The sequence below is a fragment of the Adiantum capillus-veneris genome, chromosome 26 (assembly GCF_014529385.1).
Source record: "Adiantum capillus-veneris isolate H3 chromosome 26, ASM1452938v2, whole genome shotgun sequence".
NCBI lineage: Eukaryota > Viridiplantae > Streptophyta > Polypodiopsida > Polypodiales > Pteridaceae > Adiantum > Adiantum capillus-veneris.
In genome coordinates, this window is record NC_140956.1 from 77,732,735 (window position 1) to 77,753,381 (window position 20,647).

The 20,647-nt window shown below is 48.3% G+C and overlaps 1 protein-coding gene across 4 annotated transcripts in view; it reads left to right on the forward strand.

Annotated features, from left to right (window-relative positions):
* The window catches only part of LOC147423695 (primase-helicase Twinkle, chloroplastic/mitochondrial-like), a 130,612-nt gene that overhangs the window by 44,391 nt on the left and 65,574 nt on the right, over positions 1 to 20,647 (forward strand). For all 4 annotated transcript variants that reach the window (XR_015186593.1, XM_086501602.1, XM_086501603.1 and 1 more), the window contains exon 2: positions 1,055 to 1,113. Coding sequence is in view for 2 of the 4 variants with exons in the window: in XM_086501602.1 (XP_086357728.1) it covers positions 1,055 to 1,113 (59 nt within the window). In the remaining 2 variants the exon portion in view is untranslated. The remainder of the gene's footprint in view (positions 1 to 1,054; positions 1,114 to 20,647) is intronic.

The window sequence follows — 20,647 nt, forward strand, 5'->3', positions numbered from 1 at the left end:
AGGGTTTTTACTGTAACTGCTTTTTAGGCCAAGGGCCTTTAAATATGAGGCTAGGGCTCATTCTTTGGCATGCTTCCTGGAGAAGGTGCGGAGTCTGGAGTTCCGGCTTGTACTGTGTTGGTGCAATATAAAGAAGTCCTACCAACTTATGGGGACCCCGTTCGATGGGGCCCCAAGTGACATAAAGGATTAAATAAAAGTAGGACCCACACACACACACTGAAGGAATTGCGTGGAACTGATGACGTGGTAGGTTTTCTGAACAGTACGTTGACTGATGACGTGGTAGGCTTTACGGAATTCCGCGTTTTGCGTTGGTTGCAGACGTGGCAGCTGTATGGATTTCCGTAAATTACGCTGGCAGCTTTTTGGCATTGCTTTTGGACCAGAAGCTCTTGAGTTTTGAAGGGTTTTTATTGTAACCGCTTTTTAGGCCAAGGGCCTTTAAATATGAGACTAGGGCTCATTCTTTGGCATGCTTCCTGGAGAAGGTGCAGAGTCTGGAGTTCTGGCTTGTACTGTGTTGTTGCAATATAAAGAAATACCGAAAGGGGCGCCAAAGTTTGGGGCCAATACTCTCTGGGGTGGAATTCCGCCACTCCGTGTCGCTTGTCGTCTCTCTCTCTCTCTCTCTCTCTCTCTCTCTCTCTCAATTCAGTTGTTATTGAAGTGCTAAAAGTTTGTTCAGTCTGTTCTTTCCTATTGGCACGTGGTGCCCGTCTTGTGACCGTTGTAGTATGCTCCACCTCAGTGGTTCTTACTACAATTATTGCATGAGCCACCTTGATGTATAGCTCGATTGAGACCCATGCCATCTATTATTTTCTATGCCCATCTTGTACGCCCCACAAGACAAGGTCCATTTAGTGTCTCAGGGGAATTTTGTGCTTAGTAAATCAGAAATGACATTCACACACACACACACACACACACACACACACACACACACACACACACACAGAGAGAGAGAGAGAGAGAGAGAGAGAGAGAGAGAGAGAGAGAGAGAGAGAGAGAGAGAGAGAGCTAAAAATTTATTGTTGCTTACAATGTATAGAGTCATCGATAAAATATCAGCTTGAAGCACTCAAAATTTCTCGTTACTCGTATGGGAAGGTTAGTTGGTCACTATCTCTGAGGTTAATTTATCAAACTCATTTTGTACTCGTTTTCATTTACTTGGAACTCCTAATGATCTTTGTCTTATATTGTACACTTCTGATTTAACATCGCTAAGTAGGGCTAATCTGAATTTAAGAAAATTCTCTCTCTCTCTCTCTCTCTCTCTCACACACACACACACACACACACACAAGACAAGTTTTCACGAACACCCTTTTGGGGCCAAAAGAATGTACTTAGACATTTTATGGGTTCGACATTTTTTAATGCCGCAATGGACATGGCAAGATGCACAAGAAGAGAATAAAATTGTCTGCATGGTGAGCATGCTTTTTATACAAAGGTAAGGATGGATGGGGGAGGGGAGTCTTGTTCGCTCATGCACACTAGCATCTAGCACCTTTAGGTACGCAAGACTCGAAGCAAGATGCCACACATGAATCGAGGCCAAGATGTCTTCAAATTTTTGCATGATAATCTTAAACCCTACTGACTTGATTTGAGAGAGAGAGAGAGAGAGAGAGAGAGAGAGAGAGAGAGAGCTGTGGCACGAACCCTAGCTGTGCGCGAACCCTAGCTGTGGCGTGCTGCGCGCGAATGTGCTACAACCTGCCTGCCCTCGCGCGCTGCACCTTGCTTGCATTCGCGCGAACTCTGCTGCCGTGCGAGTACTTTGCAGCCCTCGCGCGCTGCACTCTGCCCGCCCTCGCGCGCTCAGTCTGCGGCCCTGCGCATCCTCTGCAACCTAAAACCCTAATTTTCCAAAACCCTGATTTTTCGAAACCCTAATTCCCAAACCCTACCTGTCCCAAACCCTAACCGTGCACCTCTTTCTACCGCCTGCAAGCGAATGAGCGAAAGAGAGAGAGAGAAAGAGTTCAAGCTTCAATTCGGGTCGTGCTTTTCCCGTTTGTAAGTTTCACCCATTGTTCATGGCGGCTTTGCCGGTCTTGAGCGCTACACATGGCGCTCCATCACCACTTGCCTGTCGCGTGGACTGTACTGGCGACCTATTGACACGCATTGACTCCAAAGTACAACACTTGGCTCAGCACGCCTTGGTTGGCAGGATGATTGGACAGTCTCCACCTCGATCTTCTATCCGTGATTGGTGTCAGACTGCATTGGGCACTACTCAGGGACGGATCTCGGAGCTTACACTTCTTGGTAGAGGCATCTTCATGTTACGTCTTACAGATCCCGCCACTGCCTCAGCTCTCCTGGCTCGCTCTCCGATACTCTTTGATCGCAGGATGATATACTTGACGAGGTGGTATCCCGAGTTTACTACTGAGGAGTTTGACAGTCGGCATCTTATTCCCAGATTCCCTCTGACGCTCTCCTTCCCGGATATGCCTCTTCATTTTATTGATGAGCATCTTCTTCAGATGATTGCTGCTCATTTTGGCACAGTAGTTCCAGGATCTTGCATCTTCTCATCTGGTCCACCTCGCATTCAGGTCATGGTGTTTGGGGATACTTCGTTACCAGATACAGTTACTGTGGCTGTACGTGATAGAGACTACTCTTGCCGAATGGTAGTCACTTGCCGCCCAGGACAGTGCCTAGGTTGTCATGCGATAGGACACTTGGCACGCGATTGCCCCACTCAGCCACGGCATCGGCTCAACAACAGCCGGCTCGTGGCACCCAAGCTCAGCCACGTGGTCAGCGTCCACAGTCGGTTCCTACTACTGCTACTAGAGCACCTCAGCAGCCTACGGGTGCTCCCTCTGCTTCAGTTCCTACTGAGACTCCATGGCAGACGGTGGTCGTAACCATTCCTTCCGTCCTCGTCAGCAACCCACACCGCATGCAGCCCCCAGTGTTAACTCTCTTGCCCCCTCTCAAGTTTCCGCCACTCCCTTACCCCCTGCTTCTCCTCGCCATTCTTCTTCTTCCGCCCAGGATCACTTACCTCTGCTACCAGCTCCTCCTTCACTTGCCATTCCCCTGCCCGTTCCTACCCCTCTTCCCGAGGTCCCTATTCCCATGCAGATGGATCATTCACCGCTACTACCTCTTCCTTCTGCTCCTCTACCTCTCGCCCTTACTCCCCCCCCTCCACCTTCTGGTCCACCCCCTCCCTCAGCCGCTCATACTTTCGTCCCATGCAGTTTTCTCAGCTCTTGCCCTCTTTCCTGGGAAACTCATCGGGCTGAAATGTGCGGTGACTTTGAAGGACCATTGCGGGTGCAGCTCTACCTTATGCATCACAAGCCAGGTTGTGTTCCCTCTTTAATAGGCAGTCGCTCTCAGCCTACCCATTCCTTTTTCCTTCCATTCCATGCAGCTCAGGAATGGTCCGAGGATTAGGTTCTGCATTTTGTGCATGCACAAACTATGGCTCAGCTTCATTTATGGTTGTCTACTTCCGCTCCGGATGTATTGTCTCCACACTTCCCTTCATGTATTGGTGCTATGGAATGGAGTGATGTATATGCTTGCTATTCATTGCCTATGATCATTCATGTATCCTCAGATGTGGTGCTTTCTATGTCTATGCGCATTTGGGGTGTCAAAGCTGCAGCATCGGTCATGCAATGTGAACAAGCTGAGGTCCGTAGTTGGTGCAATGAGACACCATATTTTAGAGAGGGCTTGCGGGTTGCTTTCCTCCCGCCTGAAGCTTACCCCTTGGATGGCCCAGCTGCCTCCAAGAAGATGCGCAGTTAGACAGATGCTTTACCAATTCTTTCATGCAGACTGTGGATTTACATGTAGTTTCTTGGAATGCTAATGGTTTACAGACTTCTCGGGTAAGAGGTTCACGTAAGCTTTTGCTTCGCAGAGATTTACACGCTCATGTAGTAGGCACTGTGGATATTTTACTAGTATAGGAGCATAAGATTGCCACTCCCTTTGGTAATCTCATGCCCTCAGGAGCTCACACTTTTTGGTAGCCTGCTCTGGGCATTCATGGACAAAGTTGCGGTGTATGCATATCAGTGGGGCCACGTTACTTGGCATCAGTTCAGCAGCATGGCACCCTTGTCGCTGGCAGAGAAGTCTATGTTTCTATCCGGATTCAGGACTCTATCATTGGTTTTATGTCAGTCTATGCACCCACTACTCCTTGGGAGAGAGCTTCTTTTTGGTCCTCCTTGGTTGCTGCTCTACCTGCTGTAGACTCTTGGGTTGTTGGAGGCGACTTCAACAACGTCGAGAGCGATTCTGACCGGCGATCGATCACTCCTCCAGTTCTATCCTCCATTTCTCCCGATGAGCAGCCAACTTGGGATCGATTTCTTCTAGCTATTCAAGGTGTAGACGCCTGGCACATACCCTCTTTTGGTCACCACCCTGCTACACTTCATTACTCGTGGGGGTTTCAGAGACAGCAGGGAAGATTATTAGAGCGACTTGATCGTTTTTACATTGGCCCTTGGGCAGTAGGTCTGGGTGGATTTACTACTATTTGGCGAGGGACCAGCCTCTCAGATCATTTACCCATCTCATTGTTTATATCTTTCACTAGATCCTCTGCACAGAGACGAGGCTGCCGCATCCCTGACAGTGTTCTCACCACTGAAGTTTTGCAGCAGCAGATTCGTGACTTGTGGTCTACGGGTGCTTCTTATTGTGGTCCCCCTGGAGAGTTCCTTGCCCATTGCATTACTCAGTCTAGTATTTACTGCCATGATCAAACTGCTACTATTCATCGTCAATTGAGAGTACGCGAGTCTGACCTCCACATTCCTCTTGGTTCCACACAGCGCTTGCTTGAAGAATGGCCTCAGGATGCTTATCTCGCTACTAGACAGACAGAGCTCACAGAGGAAATTCGTCGCGTACAGGAGGCTAGGTCTGAGTTCACTCATCATGCTTCAGTATCTCACTGGATAGCTGAAGCAGATCGAATGAATAAGGACTTCTTCGCTGCGCATAAAGAGCGCCCTCCCGGCACCACCCTTCGGACTTTGTGCGATGCTCAGGGAACACTTTATATGCATCTTGATGTTATTCTTGATATGTCTGCAGATTATTTTGAGGCATTGTTCACTGCTGATGTATGCACTACTGAGGTTTCACATGCCCGTGAGCAGATATGGCATCACACCCGACGTCGTTGTACAGACACTATGGCAGAGATCTTGTTGGCTCCATTCACTCTTGCAGAGCTTTATGTTGCTATCGAGAGTCTAGACCCCTCTTCCTGTCCAGGCGAGGATGGCCTCACTCGAGCTTTCTTTTTGACCTATTGGGATGTATTGCGAAACCCTAACTGTGGTCTGCGCGCATCTGCCTACTGCCTGTGAGCGAGAGAGAGAGAGAGAGAGAGAGAGAGAGAGAGAGAGAGAGAGAGAGAGAGAGAGAGAGAGAGAGAGAGAGAGAGAGAGAGAGAGAGAGAGAGAGAGAGAGAGAGAGAGAGAGAGAGAGAGTCCAAGCTACACTTTGGGTCTTGCTTTTACCATTTGCCAGTCTCGCCCATTCTTCATGGCGGCTTTGCCGGTCTCGAGTGCTCCTCACGGCGCTCCATCACCACTTGCCTGTTGCGTGGATTGCACTGGCGACCTATTGACACGCATTGACTCCAAAGTACAACACTTGGCTCAGCATGCCTTAGTTGGCCGGATGATTGGACAGTCTCCACCCCGATCTTCTATACGTGATTGGTGTCAGACTGCATTGGACACTACTCAGGGACGGATCTTGGAGCTTACACTCCTTGGCAGAGGCATATTCATGGTACGTCTTTTAGATCCCTCCACCGCCTTAGCTCTCCTGGCTCGCTCTCCGATACTCTCTGATCGCAGGATGATATACTTGACGAGGTGGTATCCCGAGTTTTCCACTGAGGCGTTTGACAGTCGACACCTTATTCCCAGATTCCCTCTGACGCTCTCCTTCCCGGATATGCCTCTCCATTTTATCGATGAACATTTCCTCCAGATGATTGCTGCTCATTTTGGCACGGTAGTTCCAGGATCCTGCATCTTCTCATCTGGCCCACCTTGCATTCAGGTCTTGGTGTTTGGGGATACTTCATTACCAGATAGAGTTACTGTGGCTGTGCGCGATCGAGACTACTCTCTCTGTATGGTAGTCACTGGCCGCCCAGGATAGTGCTTACGCTGTCACGAGATGGGACACTTGGCGCGAGATTGCCCCACCCTGCCACGACATCGGCGGCAACAACAGCCGGCCCGCGGCAGTCATGCTCAGCCACGTGGTCAGCGTCAACAACCGGTTCCTCCTTCTCTCCCATCTACTACTCAAGCACCTCAGTAGCCTACAGGCGCTCCTCGAGCTCCGGCCCTCCATGTTCCTCCCTCCGCTTCAGCTCACACTGAGGGAGCATGGCAATCAGTGGGTCATAATCATTCCTTCCGTCCTCGTCAGCAACCAACAACGCAGCCAGCTCCGAGTGTTACCTCTCCTGCTCCCTCTCAAGTTTCCACCACCCCCTTACCCCCTGCATCTCCTCGCCATTCTTCTTCTTCGCGGTAGGATCACTTACCTCTGCTACCAGCTCCTCGTTCACCTGCAGTTCCCCCGTCCGCTCCTTCCCCTCTTCCCGAGGTCCCTGTTCCCATGCAGATGGATCATTCACCGCTACTACCTCTCTCTTCTTCTCCTCTTCCTCTCGCCCTTAATCTCCCCCCTCCCCCTTCTGGTCCTCCGCCTCCCTCAGCAGCTCATACTCATGTCTCACGCAGTTTTCTCAGCTCTTGTCCTCTTTCCTGGGGCACTCATCGGGCTGAGATGTGCGGTGACTTAGAAGGGCCATTGCGGGTCCAGCTCTATCTTATGCATCATAAGACAGGTTGTGTTCCCTCTTTAATAGGCAGTCGCTCTCAGCCTACCCATTCCTTTTTCCTTCCATTCCACGCTGCTCAGGAATGGTCCGAGGATCAGGTTCTACATTTTGTGCACGCACAGACTATGGCTCAGCTTCATTTATGGTTGTCTACTTCCGCTCCTTATGTTTTGTCTCCTCACTACCCTTCATGTATTGGTGCTATGGAGTGGAGTGATGTTTATGCTTGCTATTCATTGCGTATGGTCATTCATGTATCCTCAGATGTGGTGCTTCCTATGTCTATGCGCATTCGGGGTCTCAAAGCTGCAGCATCGGTAATGTAATGTAAACAAGCTGAGGTCCGCAGTTGGTGCAATGAGACACCATATCTTAGAGAGGGCTTGCGGGTAGCTTTCCTACCGCCTGAAGCTCACCCCTTGGATGGCCCAGTTGTCTCCAAGAAGATGTGCAGTTAGTCAGATGCTATTCAAACTCTTTCATGCAGTCTATGGATTTACATGTAGTTTCTTGGAATGCTAATGGTTTACAGACTTCTCGGGTAAAAGGTTTCCGTAAGCTTTTACTTCGTAGAGATTTACACTCTCTTGTAGTGGGCACTATGGATATATTGCTAGTACAGGAGCATAAGATTGCCACTCCCTTTGGCAATCTCATGCCCTCGGGCGCCCGCACTTTTTGGGAGCGTGCTCTGGGCCTTCATGGACAGAGTTGCGGTGTATGCATCTCAGTATGACCACGTTACTGGGCCTCAGTGCAGAGTAGTTTATGTTTCTATTCAGATTCGGGAATCTATCATTGGTTTTATGTCAGTCTATGCACCCACTACTCCTCGGGAGAGGGCTACATTTTGGTCCTCTTTGGCTGCTGTTCTACCTACTGTAGACTCTTGGGTTGTTGGAGGTGACCTTAACAACATTGAGAGCGACTCTGATTGGCGAGCCATCACACCTCCAGTTCTATCAGCCATCTCTCCCGATGAGCAGTCAGCTTGGGATCGATTTCTTCTAGCTATTCAAGGTGTTGATGCCTGGCACATACCCTCTTTTGGTCACCAACCTGCTACACTACATTACTCATGGGGTTTTAGAGACAGCAGGGGAGATTATTAGAGCGACTTGATCGTTTTTACATTGGCCCTTGGGCAGCAGCTCTAGGCGGATTCACTTCTATATGGAGAGGGACCAGCCTCTCAGATCATTTACCCATCTCATTGTTTATCTCCTTCACTAGATCCTCTGCACAGAGACGAGGCTGCCGCATCCCTTACAGTGTTCTCACCACTCCAGTATTGCAGCAGCAAATTCGTGACTTATGGTCCACGGATGCTTCTTATTGTGGACCCCTTGGAGAGTTTCTTGCTCATTGCATTACTCAGTCTAGTATTTACTGCCGTGATTAGACCGCTATTATTCATCGTCAGTTGAGAGTACGCGAGTCTGATCTTCACATCCCTTTTGGTTCCACTCAGCGCTTGCTTGAGGAGTGGCCTCAGGATGCTTATCTCGCTGCTAGACAGACAGAGCTCACAGAGGAGATTCGTCGCGTACAAGAGGCGAGGTCTGAGTTCACCCATCATGCTTTAGTATCTCATTGGATAGCTAAAGCTGATCGAATGAATAAAGACTTCTTCGCTGCCATAAAGAGCGCCCTCCTGGCACCACCCTTCGGACTTTGTGCGATGCTCAGGGGACACTACATATGCATCCTGATGTTATACTTGATATGTCTGCAGATTATTTTGAGACATTGTTCACTGCTGATGTATGCACTACTGAGGTTTTACTTGCCCGTGAGCAGATCTGGCATCACACGCGACACTGTTGTATAGACACTATGGCAGAGATCTTGTTGGCACCCTTCACACTTGCAGAGCTCCATGCTGCTATAGAGAGTCTTGATCCATCCTCCTGTGCAGGAGAGGATGGCCTCACCAGAGCTTTCTTTTTGACATATTGGGATGTATTGTATATACCACTGCTTTGCGGTTGTCAGGACATCTTTGCATCAGGATATATGCATCCGGATCTTTGTTCAGGTCTCATATCTCTTATTCCGAAGGGGGGTGACACCACTCAGCTCCGACAATGGAGACCTATTACCCTACTCCCTTCGGTCTATAAGATGTTAGCGTTAATGATCAGCCATTGCTTGCGGCCGTTCTTACCAGATATTATTTATACTTCTCAGACAGGCTTTGTCATGGATCGATGCATCCTGGATAATATCTTCACTTTTTATGAGGCAGTAGAGTGGGCCAGATCATCTTCTGAGCCTCTTGCTTTTTTCATCCTTGACTTCAAGAAAGCATACGATCGTGTTGAGTGGGACTTTCTCGAAGGAACTTTAGCCAGGATGGGTTTCCCTTCGAGATGGATCTCAGGCATTTCCGCTCTCTTCAGGACTGCCAGCAGTGCTATTACTATTGGTGGCCGTGTCAGTCGCAGTTTTGAGCTTTCTCGATCTGTCCGTCAGGGATGTCCTCTAGCAGCATATCTGTATTTGTTTGTAGGAGAGACTATGTCCGACTTTCTTCGTGCTCAGAGTCATGCATTTTGTGGCTTGACCATGCCAGTACCTACAGCTCCAGACCTTATCGATCAGGAGTTTGCTGATGATACTATACTCATGTTACGCTATTTGCTAGCTGCTCGTGATGCCATGCGGGAGGCCCTAGAGGTTTTTTGAATTGCCAGTGGTGCACGCATTAACTGGCATAAATCCTATGGGTTACTGGTTGGCAATGATGACATACCTACTTGGGGGGTAGCTGATGGTTTCACATGGCTGCGACCGGGTCAGACATGCAGATATCTGGGCTTTCAGGTTGGATTCAATGTTACCTCACAGCAGCAGTTTGCACCTGTACTATAGTCTATTTGGAGGAAGCTATGCCATTGGTCTTCACGTCATCAGTCGTTGGTTGGCCGTGCATTGGTCTCCAACTAGGTCATTCTGGCTACAGTATGGTATACGGCTTCTTGTTGGATGTTACATTCTGGTGTGATAGCTCCACTCCGCCGCCTAGTGTGGAACTTTTTATGGAGTGGCACAGATGGGACTACTGATACCCGTACTCGAGTTCGCTGGTCCACAATTATTCATCCTAGGTCTGAGGGAGGCCTTGGCATTATTGATCCATAGTTACAGATCCGCGCCCTTCTTACCAAGCTTATTGTTCGGGGTCTTTTTTCCGGACAAGAACCTTGGAAGATGCCTCTTCAGGCCGCTCTTTGCACAGTGACTCCACGACTCGGCACTAGAGATGGTCATACTTGGCAGACAGGGTATCGTTTTCTCTTTACTGATGCCCCCTTATCCACCACCTCCCTCTCACCCTTCATCCGATCGCTCCTTAAGATTTGGGTTTCCATGCGACGGGCTATCATACACTCACCTCCCTCATGTCGTGAGGAGATTGAGCGCCAGCCTCTCATTTGGAGTGCTGCAGTTCTTGATTCTTCGGTTGATCCACCCCGTCAGCTTGGAGAGAGGACTCACATTGATTGGGCTGCCTGGGACACTGGCCCTGCTGCCTCTATGCGGTTGTTTCATGAGACACGTATGCTGGATGCTGATTTTGTGGCAGAACATTATGACATTGGTCGCGGGGTGACAGACAGACTGCTTGAGATTGATTCCGCCGTTCCTTCAGAGTGGGATGCAGTCATGAGAGGCACGGTTCAGATGCCTCCCCATTGTGGTTGGGAAGGCCTCTTTGCTTAGAGCACTCTCTTATTAGTTCGTTTAGGCACCATGCTGTTCACCATTGATACTGACGAGTCTCAGGGGATTCATGCTAGATTGACATATGATGCCACCTCTCCGCACCTTGTCCTTCCCGGAGCTCGATGGGAGGCCATCAGAGTAGTTGGCTCCTGCGGGAAGCGTTGTTATGTTGACCCCCGTTTCGCTTCCGCTGATGTTGCACTTTGGAGGCTTTGGGTGTGGGAGGGTCGTGCCCTATCTCAGCTTTATTGGGACCCAGGAGAGTGGCATTGGCCTCACTCTGACCCCACCGGTGCACCTGTATCCTTCTTTGAGTACACTGTTAGGATTGGACGGTTAGCATTGATGAGACAACAGCCAGAGCAGCCCACTTGTATGCGTTTCTGGTTACATTCAGGCCTCTCCCATGCCTATCTGCAGTAGTTTTGGTCCGCCATCTGGGATTTTACATGCGGCTCGTCGTATTTCTTTTTTCATGTGGATGATTGCACATGCGGGACTTCCAGTTGGGAGTTGGCTAGCTACTATGGGTCATGATCCGTTATGTACTCGCTGTCCTTTGCGACTACTTGAGTCACCTGCACACTGTCTTTGGTCATGCGCAGCTTCCCATGTAGTGTGGCTTGCAGTTTGCTTGCCACTTAGTAGAGCGGGTGTTCAGCATGGATTTCTTACTTGGGGATCTGTCTCATGGTTGATGCCGATGCCCGGCCCCCATCTTTTCTACGAGGGCTCAGACACAGATCCAGCCTTTATGCTTACCTCGGCTGGTTATCGGCGAGGGACTTTGGCTATGCTACCACAGATTGCTTGGCAGGGGGATTCTCAGACACGTGATGAAGTTTTTTCAGTCATCACTAGTATTACACTATGGAATGTTTGGAGAGCTCGTTGTCTCCACATTCTAAGGGCGGCTCCACAGCTCCTTCAGGACACCCTCACTGCCATTTGGCTGGACATCATTCACACCCTGATTTGGCAGTGGGATTTTTCCTCAGGTACATCTCGAGCAGCTGAGGCTCGCCGATTTGCCTTCCTTCGGCGTTGGGCACGATCCCCACTCTTCTTCACACTTACAGGTGGCCAGATTACGTGGCATTATGCCCCTCCTCGGTGGTTTCTCCTTCACTCGTCACACCGACCACCATGAGATTGTTCTAGTCGAGTTGTCACTATAGTGGCTCTCCTCCTTACATTCAGCTTGTACACCCCACGTGATAGGCTATTTTGGCATCCGCTGGGGATTATATTGTACTTAGTAATATACAGCCTTGACTTTTTCCAAAAAAAGAGAGAGAGAGAGAGAGAGAGAGAGAGAGAGAGAGAGAGAGAGAGAGAGAGAGAGAGAGAGAGGCCTTGTGGAAGTTGGTTTGGTCAGAGAGCTGTGCATCTTGGTACCTTCCCTTGGCTTTGAGGTGGATGACGAGTGAGGCCCTCCTGCCTCTCTTATAGTATGGTTGTGTGGTACTTTGTATCCTTTTTTGGGGTAGGAAATTTTCGAGTGGGTGTGGATGATTTTGGAGGCATGGCCTAGTTGTTTCACAGTCCCTTAGCTTTTGTGAGTTGCTATAGGAGGTTTTTATAGCGAATGCTTTTTATCAATCAGAAAGATAACATTGGACTTCGTGGTTTTCGCTACATTGTGTTAAGTGGATAGAGCCTTGGGTAGATTTGTGTAGACGTGATCACAATTCAGATCGCTATATTTCACCACCTAATTAGAGTATCTTTATCCCTAGATGTATCCTGCGGTTTGTTTTGGGATATTTCCCATGACCTCATCGTGTATTTTTGAGAGTTTTTCCCATATTTCTTGTATATGAACCTATGGTCGATTTATGTAATGCAAAGGGTCTAAGCTCCACTTTTATTGCCCTGCGAGTACCTGTAGCCCGCCGCTTCAACCCCTGATTCCGTGAAACCCTAACCCTAACAGCCCCATCTGCCAACCCTGATTCCGTGAAACCCTAACCCTAATAGCCCCATCTGTCAACCCTAATTCCGTGCAACCCTAATCCCCTGAAACCCTAATTCCCCGAAACCCTAACAGCCCGCAAACCATACCTGTTTCAAACCTTCACTGTGTGCATCTTTCTACTGCCTGCAAGGGAAGGCGGGAAAAAGAGAGAGAGAGAGAGAGAGAGAGAGAGAGAGAGAGAGAGAGAGAGAGAGAGAGAGAGAGAGAGAGAGAGAAATAGTCCAAGCTTCACTTCGGGTCTTGCTTTTCCCGTTTGCCAGTCTACCCCATTCTTCATGGCGGCTTTGCCGGTCTTGAGTGCTACACACGGCGCTCCATCACCACTTGCCTGTCGCGTGGATTGTACTAGTGACCTGTTGACACGCATTGACTCCAAAATTCAACACTTGGCACAGCATGCCTTGGTTGGCCGGATGATTGGACAGTCTCCACCTCGCTCTTCTATATGTGATTGGTGTCAGATTGCATTGGGCACTACTCAGGGACGGGTCTCGGAGCTTTCATTCCTTGGCAGAGGCATATTCATGGTACGTCTTTCAGATCCCGCCACTGCCTCAGCTCTCCTGGCTTGCTCTCCGATACTCTCTGATCGCAGAATGATATACTTGGCGAGGTGGTATCCCGAGTTTACTACTGAGGAGTTTGACAGTCGGCATCTTATTCCCAGATTCCCTCTGACGCTCTTCTTCCCAGATATGCCTCTTCATTTTATTGATGAGCATCTCCTTCATATGATTGCTGCTCATTTTGGCACAAAAGTTCCAGGATTCTGCATCTTCTCATTTGGTCCACCTCGCATTCAGGCGGGAGGCGGGAGGAAAGCAACTCGCAAGCCCTCTCTAAAATATGGTGTCTCATTGCACCAACTGCGGACCTCAGCTTGTTTACATTGCATTACTGATGCTGCAGCTTTGACACTCCAAATGCGCAGACATAGGAAGCACCACATCTGAGGATACATGAATGATCATAGGCAATGAATAGCAAGCATATACATCACTCCATTCCATAGCACCAATACATGAAGGGAAGTGTGGAGACAATACATCCGGAGCAAAAGTAGACAACCATAAATGAAGCTGAGCCATAGTTTGTGCATGCACAAAATGCAGTACCTGATCCTCGGACCATTCCTGAGCTGCATGGAATGGAAGGAAAAAGGAATGGGTAGGCTGAGAGCGACTGCCTATTAAAGAGGGAACACAACCTGGCTTGTGATGCATAAGGTAGAGCTGCACCTGCAATGGTCCTTCTGAGTCACCGCACATTTCAGCCCGATGAGTTCCCCAGGAAAGAGGGCAAGAGCTGAGAAAACTGCGTGGGACGTAAGTATGAGTGGCTGAGGGAGGGGGTGGACCAGAAGAAGGAGGGGGGGGAGTAAGGCCGAGAGGGAGAGGAGGAAAAGGGAGAGGTAGTAGCGGTGAATGATCCATCTGCATGGGAATAGGGACCTCGGGAAGAGGGGTCGGAACGGGCAGGGGAATGGCAAGTGAAGGAGGAGGTGGTAGCAGAGGTAAGTGATCCTGGGCTGAAGAAGAAGAATGGCGAGGAGAAGCAAGGGGTAAGGGAGTGGCGGAAACTTGAGAGGGGGCAAGAGAGTTAACACTGGGGGCTGCATGCGGTGTGGGTTGCTGACGAGGACGGAAGGAATGGTTACGACCAACTGTCTGCCATGCAGTCTCAGTAGGAACTGAAGCAGAGGGAGCACCCGTAGGTTGTTGAGGTGCTCTAGTAGCAGTAGTAGGAACCGGCTGTGGACGTTGACCACGTGGCTGAGCCTGGGTGCCACGAGCCGGCTGTTGTTGTCGCTGATGGCGTGGCTAATTGGGGCAATCGCGTGCCAAGTGTCCCATCGTGTGACAACGTAGGCACTGGCCGGGGCGGCCAGTGACTACCATTCGGCAAGAGTAGTCTCTATCACGCACATTCGCAGGAAGCTATGTCATTGGTCTTCACGTCATCTGTCGTTGGCTGGCCGTGCATTGGTCGTCAACTAGGTCATTCTGGCTACAGTATGGTATACGGCCTCCTGTTGGATGCTACATTTTGGTGTGATAGCTCAGCTACGCAGACTCGTGCGGAACTTTTTATGGAGTGGCACTGATGGGACTACTGATACTCGTGCTCGAGTTCGCTGGTCCACGATTATTCGTCCTAGGTCAGCAGGCGGCCTTGGCATTATTGATCCAGAATTACAGAGCCGCGCCTTTCTTACCAAGCTTATTGTTCGGGGTCTCTTTCCCGGCTAAGAACCTTGGAAGATGCTTCTTTAGGCCGCTCTTTCCACAGCGATTCCACGCCTCGGCACTAGAGATGGCCATACTTGGCAAACAGGGTATCTTTTTTCCTTTACGGATGCCCCCTTGTGCACGAGCACTCTCTCACCCTTCATCCGCTCACTCCTTCAGATTTGGGTATCCATGCTGCGAGCTATCATACGCTCACCTCCCTTATGCTGTGAAGAGATTGAATGCCAACCTCTCATTTGGAATGATGCAGTTCTTGATTCTTCAGTTAATCCACCCCGTCAGCTTGGAGAGAGGACTCACATTGATTGGGCTGCTTGGGACACTGGCCCTGCTGCCTCTATGCGGTTGTTTCATGAGACACGTATGCTGGATGCAGATTTTGTGGCAGAACATTATGACATTGGTCGCGGGGTAACAAACAGACTGCTTGAGATTGACTGCGCCATTCCTTCAGACTGGGACGCAGTCATGCAAGGCACGGTTCAGATGCCTCCACATTGTGGCTGGGAAGGCCTCTTTGCTCAGAGCACTCTCTTATTAGTTCGTTTTGACACCATGCTGTTCACGGTTGAGACTGACTACTCTCTGGGGATGCATGCTAGATTGACATATGCTACCACCTCTCCGCACCTTCTCCACAGTGGCGCTTGATGGGAGGCCATACGAGTAGTTGGCTCTCGCAGGAATCTTTCAATTTAGTTCAGTCTTTCAAGTGAAGTAAAGTGTCCCTTGTGTTTGTGCGGAGTACTAGATCCGAACTAAATCCTTAAACACTTCCGCTGCACTTCACACTTGGACAGACAATCTTCTTGAAGTAGAGAAGCGAGTCCAATAGTGTAGCGCTCACAGTCATCCTCCAAGGTTAAAGTCTTAAAGGAGACATGAACATAAATATCCAAAATTTCTTATTATAATCTTCCACAGTCTCAATGCCTAGTATTTTCAAGTTGCCCCATTTTGCTAGAATTTGTACTTCAAATAAGGAGGTTAGGTAGCTTTGAGCAATAATATTCTTGAAAGTTTGCTTTGTGGTGGATAAAGAACTCCACTATTGCATAGGATTATCTTTAATGAAAGGGTTGCTTGAGATTTCTTGGTGAAACAGGCCCGTAGGGCGGTAGACTTTAGCTTTCACTCGATTCTTTACTATTTTAAACTTTACGACACAAAGGATTTTCACGAATAAACCTATGACTGGAAATTACACTTCAAAAAAAACAATGGCTTGGCAGCTAGAGTGCTTCCAAGCAGACAATGACACCCTGTTGGCCCCAAAGATCGCTGCGCCTTTCAGTATTTCTTTATTCTTGTTACACTTGAGAAAAACCCGTAAACTTCTACAAGCTGTCCCACTTTTATCGGGCTGAGATTCCCCTACTCTAACCCGATTTTGATAGCATAACCACAGTAGAAGTCTCCACGGACAAAATCCCAAGTAAACAATGACTTTCCACGCACTTTACAAAACCTGGTGAGAAATTGCAGCACGCTGGAATCTCTGTTTTTGGCTTCAATTTGCGCCAAAACACCAGTTCCGTGATTCCCTAGCTTCCCCGAAGCTCTTGGGACCTGTAGGCATCAAAATTTGCCAAAACGCTAAATCTGCAACAAATTACAGCATTGTAATTCTGCGTTTTGCGTTCCTATTCGCGTGCGGATCACTCTTGTGGGTAGCCCTCGAGCTCTCGCACCTGTAGGGTCACTTGCCCCTTGAGTTAGACGAGATTCCTTGTGGGAAATCTCTCTAAATTGTCTTGTACAAGCACCGAAGGCTTACCTGAGGCGTCCCTGGCATTACCTTGCAGTTTAGGTGCGAAACCCTAAAGCTGCAGAAAAACACAGCATGCTGTAATTTTCTGTTTCGCATCATTTTGGGCGGAGTCTCAGAGGCTCCCGCAAGCAAGAGGCTCCCGCACGCAATGGGACAATTCCCTTTCGAATTGGACGAGTTTTCACGCGAGAAAACTCTCCGTTTTGGCATTCCTTCGCGATGGAACTATGCGTACCTGTAGGGGATTAGCAATTAGCCAATCCGGTACCTAATCATAAGGCTCTTGCCTTGGGGCATTACCATATGTGCAAAGGGGTGAGAGAGATGCACGAGAGCAAATCATCTTACATAGAGCAGGGAGAAGGCAAGCTTTCCATTAAAGCTGTGAGCATCTACACCCACTATTCACACACACTGTGTAGCACCATTGTGTAGTCCAAAAATCAGCCCCCAACTCAAAGTTGGGCGCCCCCTCTTGGATAAGGCCTCTGGAAGGTGTGTTGGCCTGCATGCAGCTTCCCTATTGCCAAGTGTCCATTTGACTCCTTTTGGTTTGATTTCCTAGTACCCACCAACTTATAAAGTCTTAATGAGGGGCCTAAATGACTTTGAACTGAGCCTAGCCAACCTTTTATTGCTCGGATTTCAGTGGCGACTGGCCCGACCATCTCGTAGCAACTTGCCCTTCCTGACTGCAGGTGAGACTCTCGACCAACGGCCGTTTCACACTGGCCATGCAATGTCCGAGCATTTGTGATTTTAACAAGAGGGTTCAAATTAAATAAAAAACAAGGGAAAGGAACCAATGCAATACAATTGCTGACTGTACATGCCATAGATGATTTAGTGTGGTAAGCACCCTTTTATCATCGCATGTATCAGCAAGAAAAACTGTCAAACATGTGTACAAATGACTTAATGAGACCTTCATACTTTTGGCAAACAATGTACACTTCTATTGCATTGAAACCCTTGCTGCATGCCAATGTTACCATACAAGGGGTTTGGCATCATGCCTTGCATACCCCCAAAGACTATTTCCGGCATATATTGTTGGTTTCCAGGCTCATAACCAGCCATGCTTTGAAATACAGATCCACCCTCGAAATACCCAAGATGTATCGTGGGTGATGGAAAAGCCTGTTGCATAGCCTGAAAATTGGTTCCTTGTCCAGTTAAACCAACATTTGGACTCCGAAAGGTGGCTGGCTGAACTAGTAAAGTCTACAGAACTGGCGTCCTAACCACCTGTTCATGGACAAAAGGAATTTGCCTTGGAGTCCCAACTAACTCCACAACATGCGAGTGCTCCTTGCCCTGCTGGGACGCATAAGGGACCTGGGCTTGAGCCTCAACGGGCTCTCTTGCATGAGAAAGTTTCCTTGTCTGCTGTGACACTGGTTGCGCTTGCAGAAATTCCATAAAACTAGGATTCTGCACTGACCGAGAAAACACATGCACAACAGCAACCAACCGTGTCCTGAACGCATCGTCTTCAAGTTGCCCAATTATAAACCCTTGACCTGGTGGAGCATTCATATCAACAAAAGGTACAGACAGTTTTGGTGGCCGTGAACTCTTGCCAACCTCGAACACTAGAGGTACAACCTCTCTGTACTACGAAGAGGAACCCTCTTCCCTGGTGTCATTCGTCATGTTAGCCATAGTGTAATTCCAAGTTCCTGTGCTCTGTTTCTTCGCTCAAACCAACCAAGGCTCACTTCTTAGGGAAAAAGTGATTTTGTCCCAGCAACGGAACCATGAAACCGGCCCGTAGGGTGGTAGACTTTAGATTTCACCCAATTATTTACTCTTTTAAACTTTACGACACAAAGGAACTTCACGAGTAAATGTGTGACCGGAAATTACACTTCAAACAAAACAATGGCTTGGCAGCTAGAGTGCTTCCAAGCAGACAGTGACACCCTGTTGGCCCCAAAGACGAGCGTCCCTTTCGGTATTTCTTTATTCTTGTTACACTTGAGAAAAACTTGTAAGCTTTTACAAGCCGTCCCACTTTTTATGGGGCTAAAATTCCCCTACTCTAACCCAATTTCGGTAGCATAACCACAGTAGAAGTCTCCACAGACAAAATCCCAACTAAACATTGACTTTCCACGCACTCTAGAACACTTTTTAAAACCTGGCAGGAAATTACAACATGTTGAAATCTCTATTTTTGGCTTCCAATTTGCGCCAAAACACCAGCTCGGTGATTCCCTAGCTTCCCCGAAGCTCCTGGACTTGTAGGCATCAAAACTGGCCAAAACTCTAAACATGCAAAAACTTACAGCAAGCTTAATTCTTTGTTTTGCGCTCCGATTTGTGTGCCGATCACTCCTATGGGCAGCCCTCGAGCTCTCGCACGTGTAGGGTCACTTGCCCCTTAAATTAGACGAGACTCCTTGCGGAAAATCTCTCTAAATTGTCCCGTACATGCACCCAAGGCTTTCTCGAGTCTCCCCTACCATTACCTTGCAGTTTAGGTGCAAAATTCTAAATCTGCAGAAAAACACAGCTGGCTGTAATTTTCTGTTTTGCATCATTTTAGGCGGAGCAAACACGTCTACGCGTGTTTGAGAAGCTTCCACATGCAATGGGACAGTTCCATTTCAAATTGGACGAGTTTTCACGCAAAAAAACTCTCCGTTTTCGCATTCCTTCGTGATGGAACTATGCCTACCTGTAAGGGATTAGCAATTAGCTAATTTGGTACCTGATCAGAAGGGTCTTGCCTTGGCAAACGGGCATAAAACCCCCAGGACTGTATAAAACAATTGCGAACAAAGTCGTCCACATCCTTCTTGAGTCTCGGCCAAAAGAAATATCTCTCTACCCCATTCAAGGTGGTATCGATGCCGTGGTGACATGTAAACGGTGGATAGTGGCACTCTATCAAGACGTTTTCCCTCAGACCGTGTGAGACACAACATCGTTTTCTTCATCAAGTAGCTATCCCGTATGGAATATCCTGGAACTGTCTCCCCATTTTGTATTGGAGTAAAAAACATCGGTAAAGTCCGGTTCTGTGGCGTATTGGTGAACCATATCCTCGAAGCTTCTATGATGGATTGTGGAAATAGCCAAGAAAAGGGGCTTCCGAGACAATGCATCTGCCACTAAATTTTTATGTCCCTGAATATAAACAATCTGGTAGTGAAGCTGTGACAAGATGTTAGCCCACCGCATGTGCTTTTCCAAAAGCTGCTTCCATGACAAGAAGTAGCGGAGACTCTGATGATCTGTAAAAACTGTGAAATCGGCTCTGAGTAGATAATGTCGCCACTGTGTAAGAGCATGGATCACTAGAAATAGCTCTTTCTCATAACTTTGGGCTACCAATCCTGGCCTTGAAAACATTATGCTTTCATAAGCAATCACATGGCCATCTTGCATCAAGACCGCTCCCAGACTACGACCACAAGCGTCACAGTAAACTTCGAACGGCTTTTGCAAATCTTGCAAAGCCAACATTGGTCTAGTAGTCAATTTTTCCTAGTGTCTGAAAAGCAGTCACCTCTGTCGGTCCTCAAGAAAAAGGGACTTCTTTCGGAGTCAATAAGTGCAAAGGCGATGCTATCTCTGCAAACTTTCGAATGAACTACCGGTATTAAGAGCACAAGTCCAAAAAGCTGCGAACTTTATGAACATTCTTCAAGTCAGGCCAATTGCGGATAGTCTCAATTTTGGCCAGGTTCATCTGTACTCCTACTGCTGAGACGATGTATCCTAAGAAATGTATCTCCGGCAAGAAAAACTCGCTCTTTTTGGAATTAATAACCAATCTATGATCGCGTAATGCTTGAAAGACTTCTAGCAGATGGTGTCGGTGCTCCACTTCATTCTTGGAGAAAACTATAATGTCATCAAAGAAAGTGCCCACAAAAGATCGATGCTCTCAAAAAATCCTATTTATCATTCGGTTGAAAGTTGCTGGAGCATTTGTAAGTCCAAAGAGCATCACGTACAAACCAAAGCTTGTCCGAAAGGCTGTCTTGTAGACATCTCCCGGAGCCATTCTGATCCGATGATATTAGCTT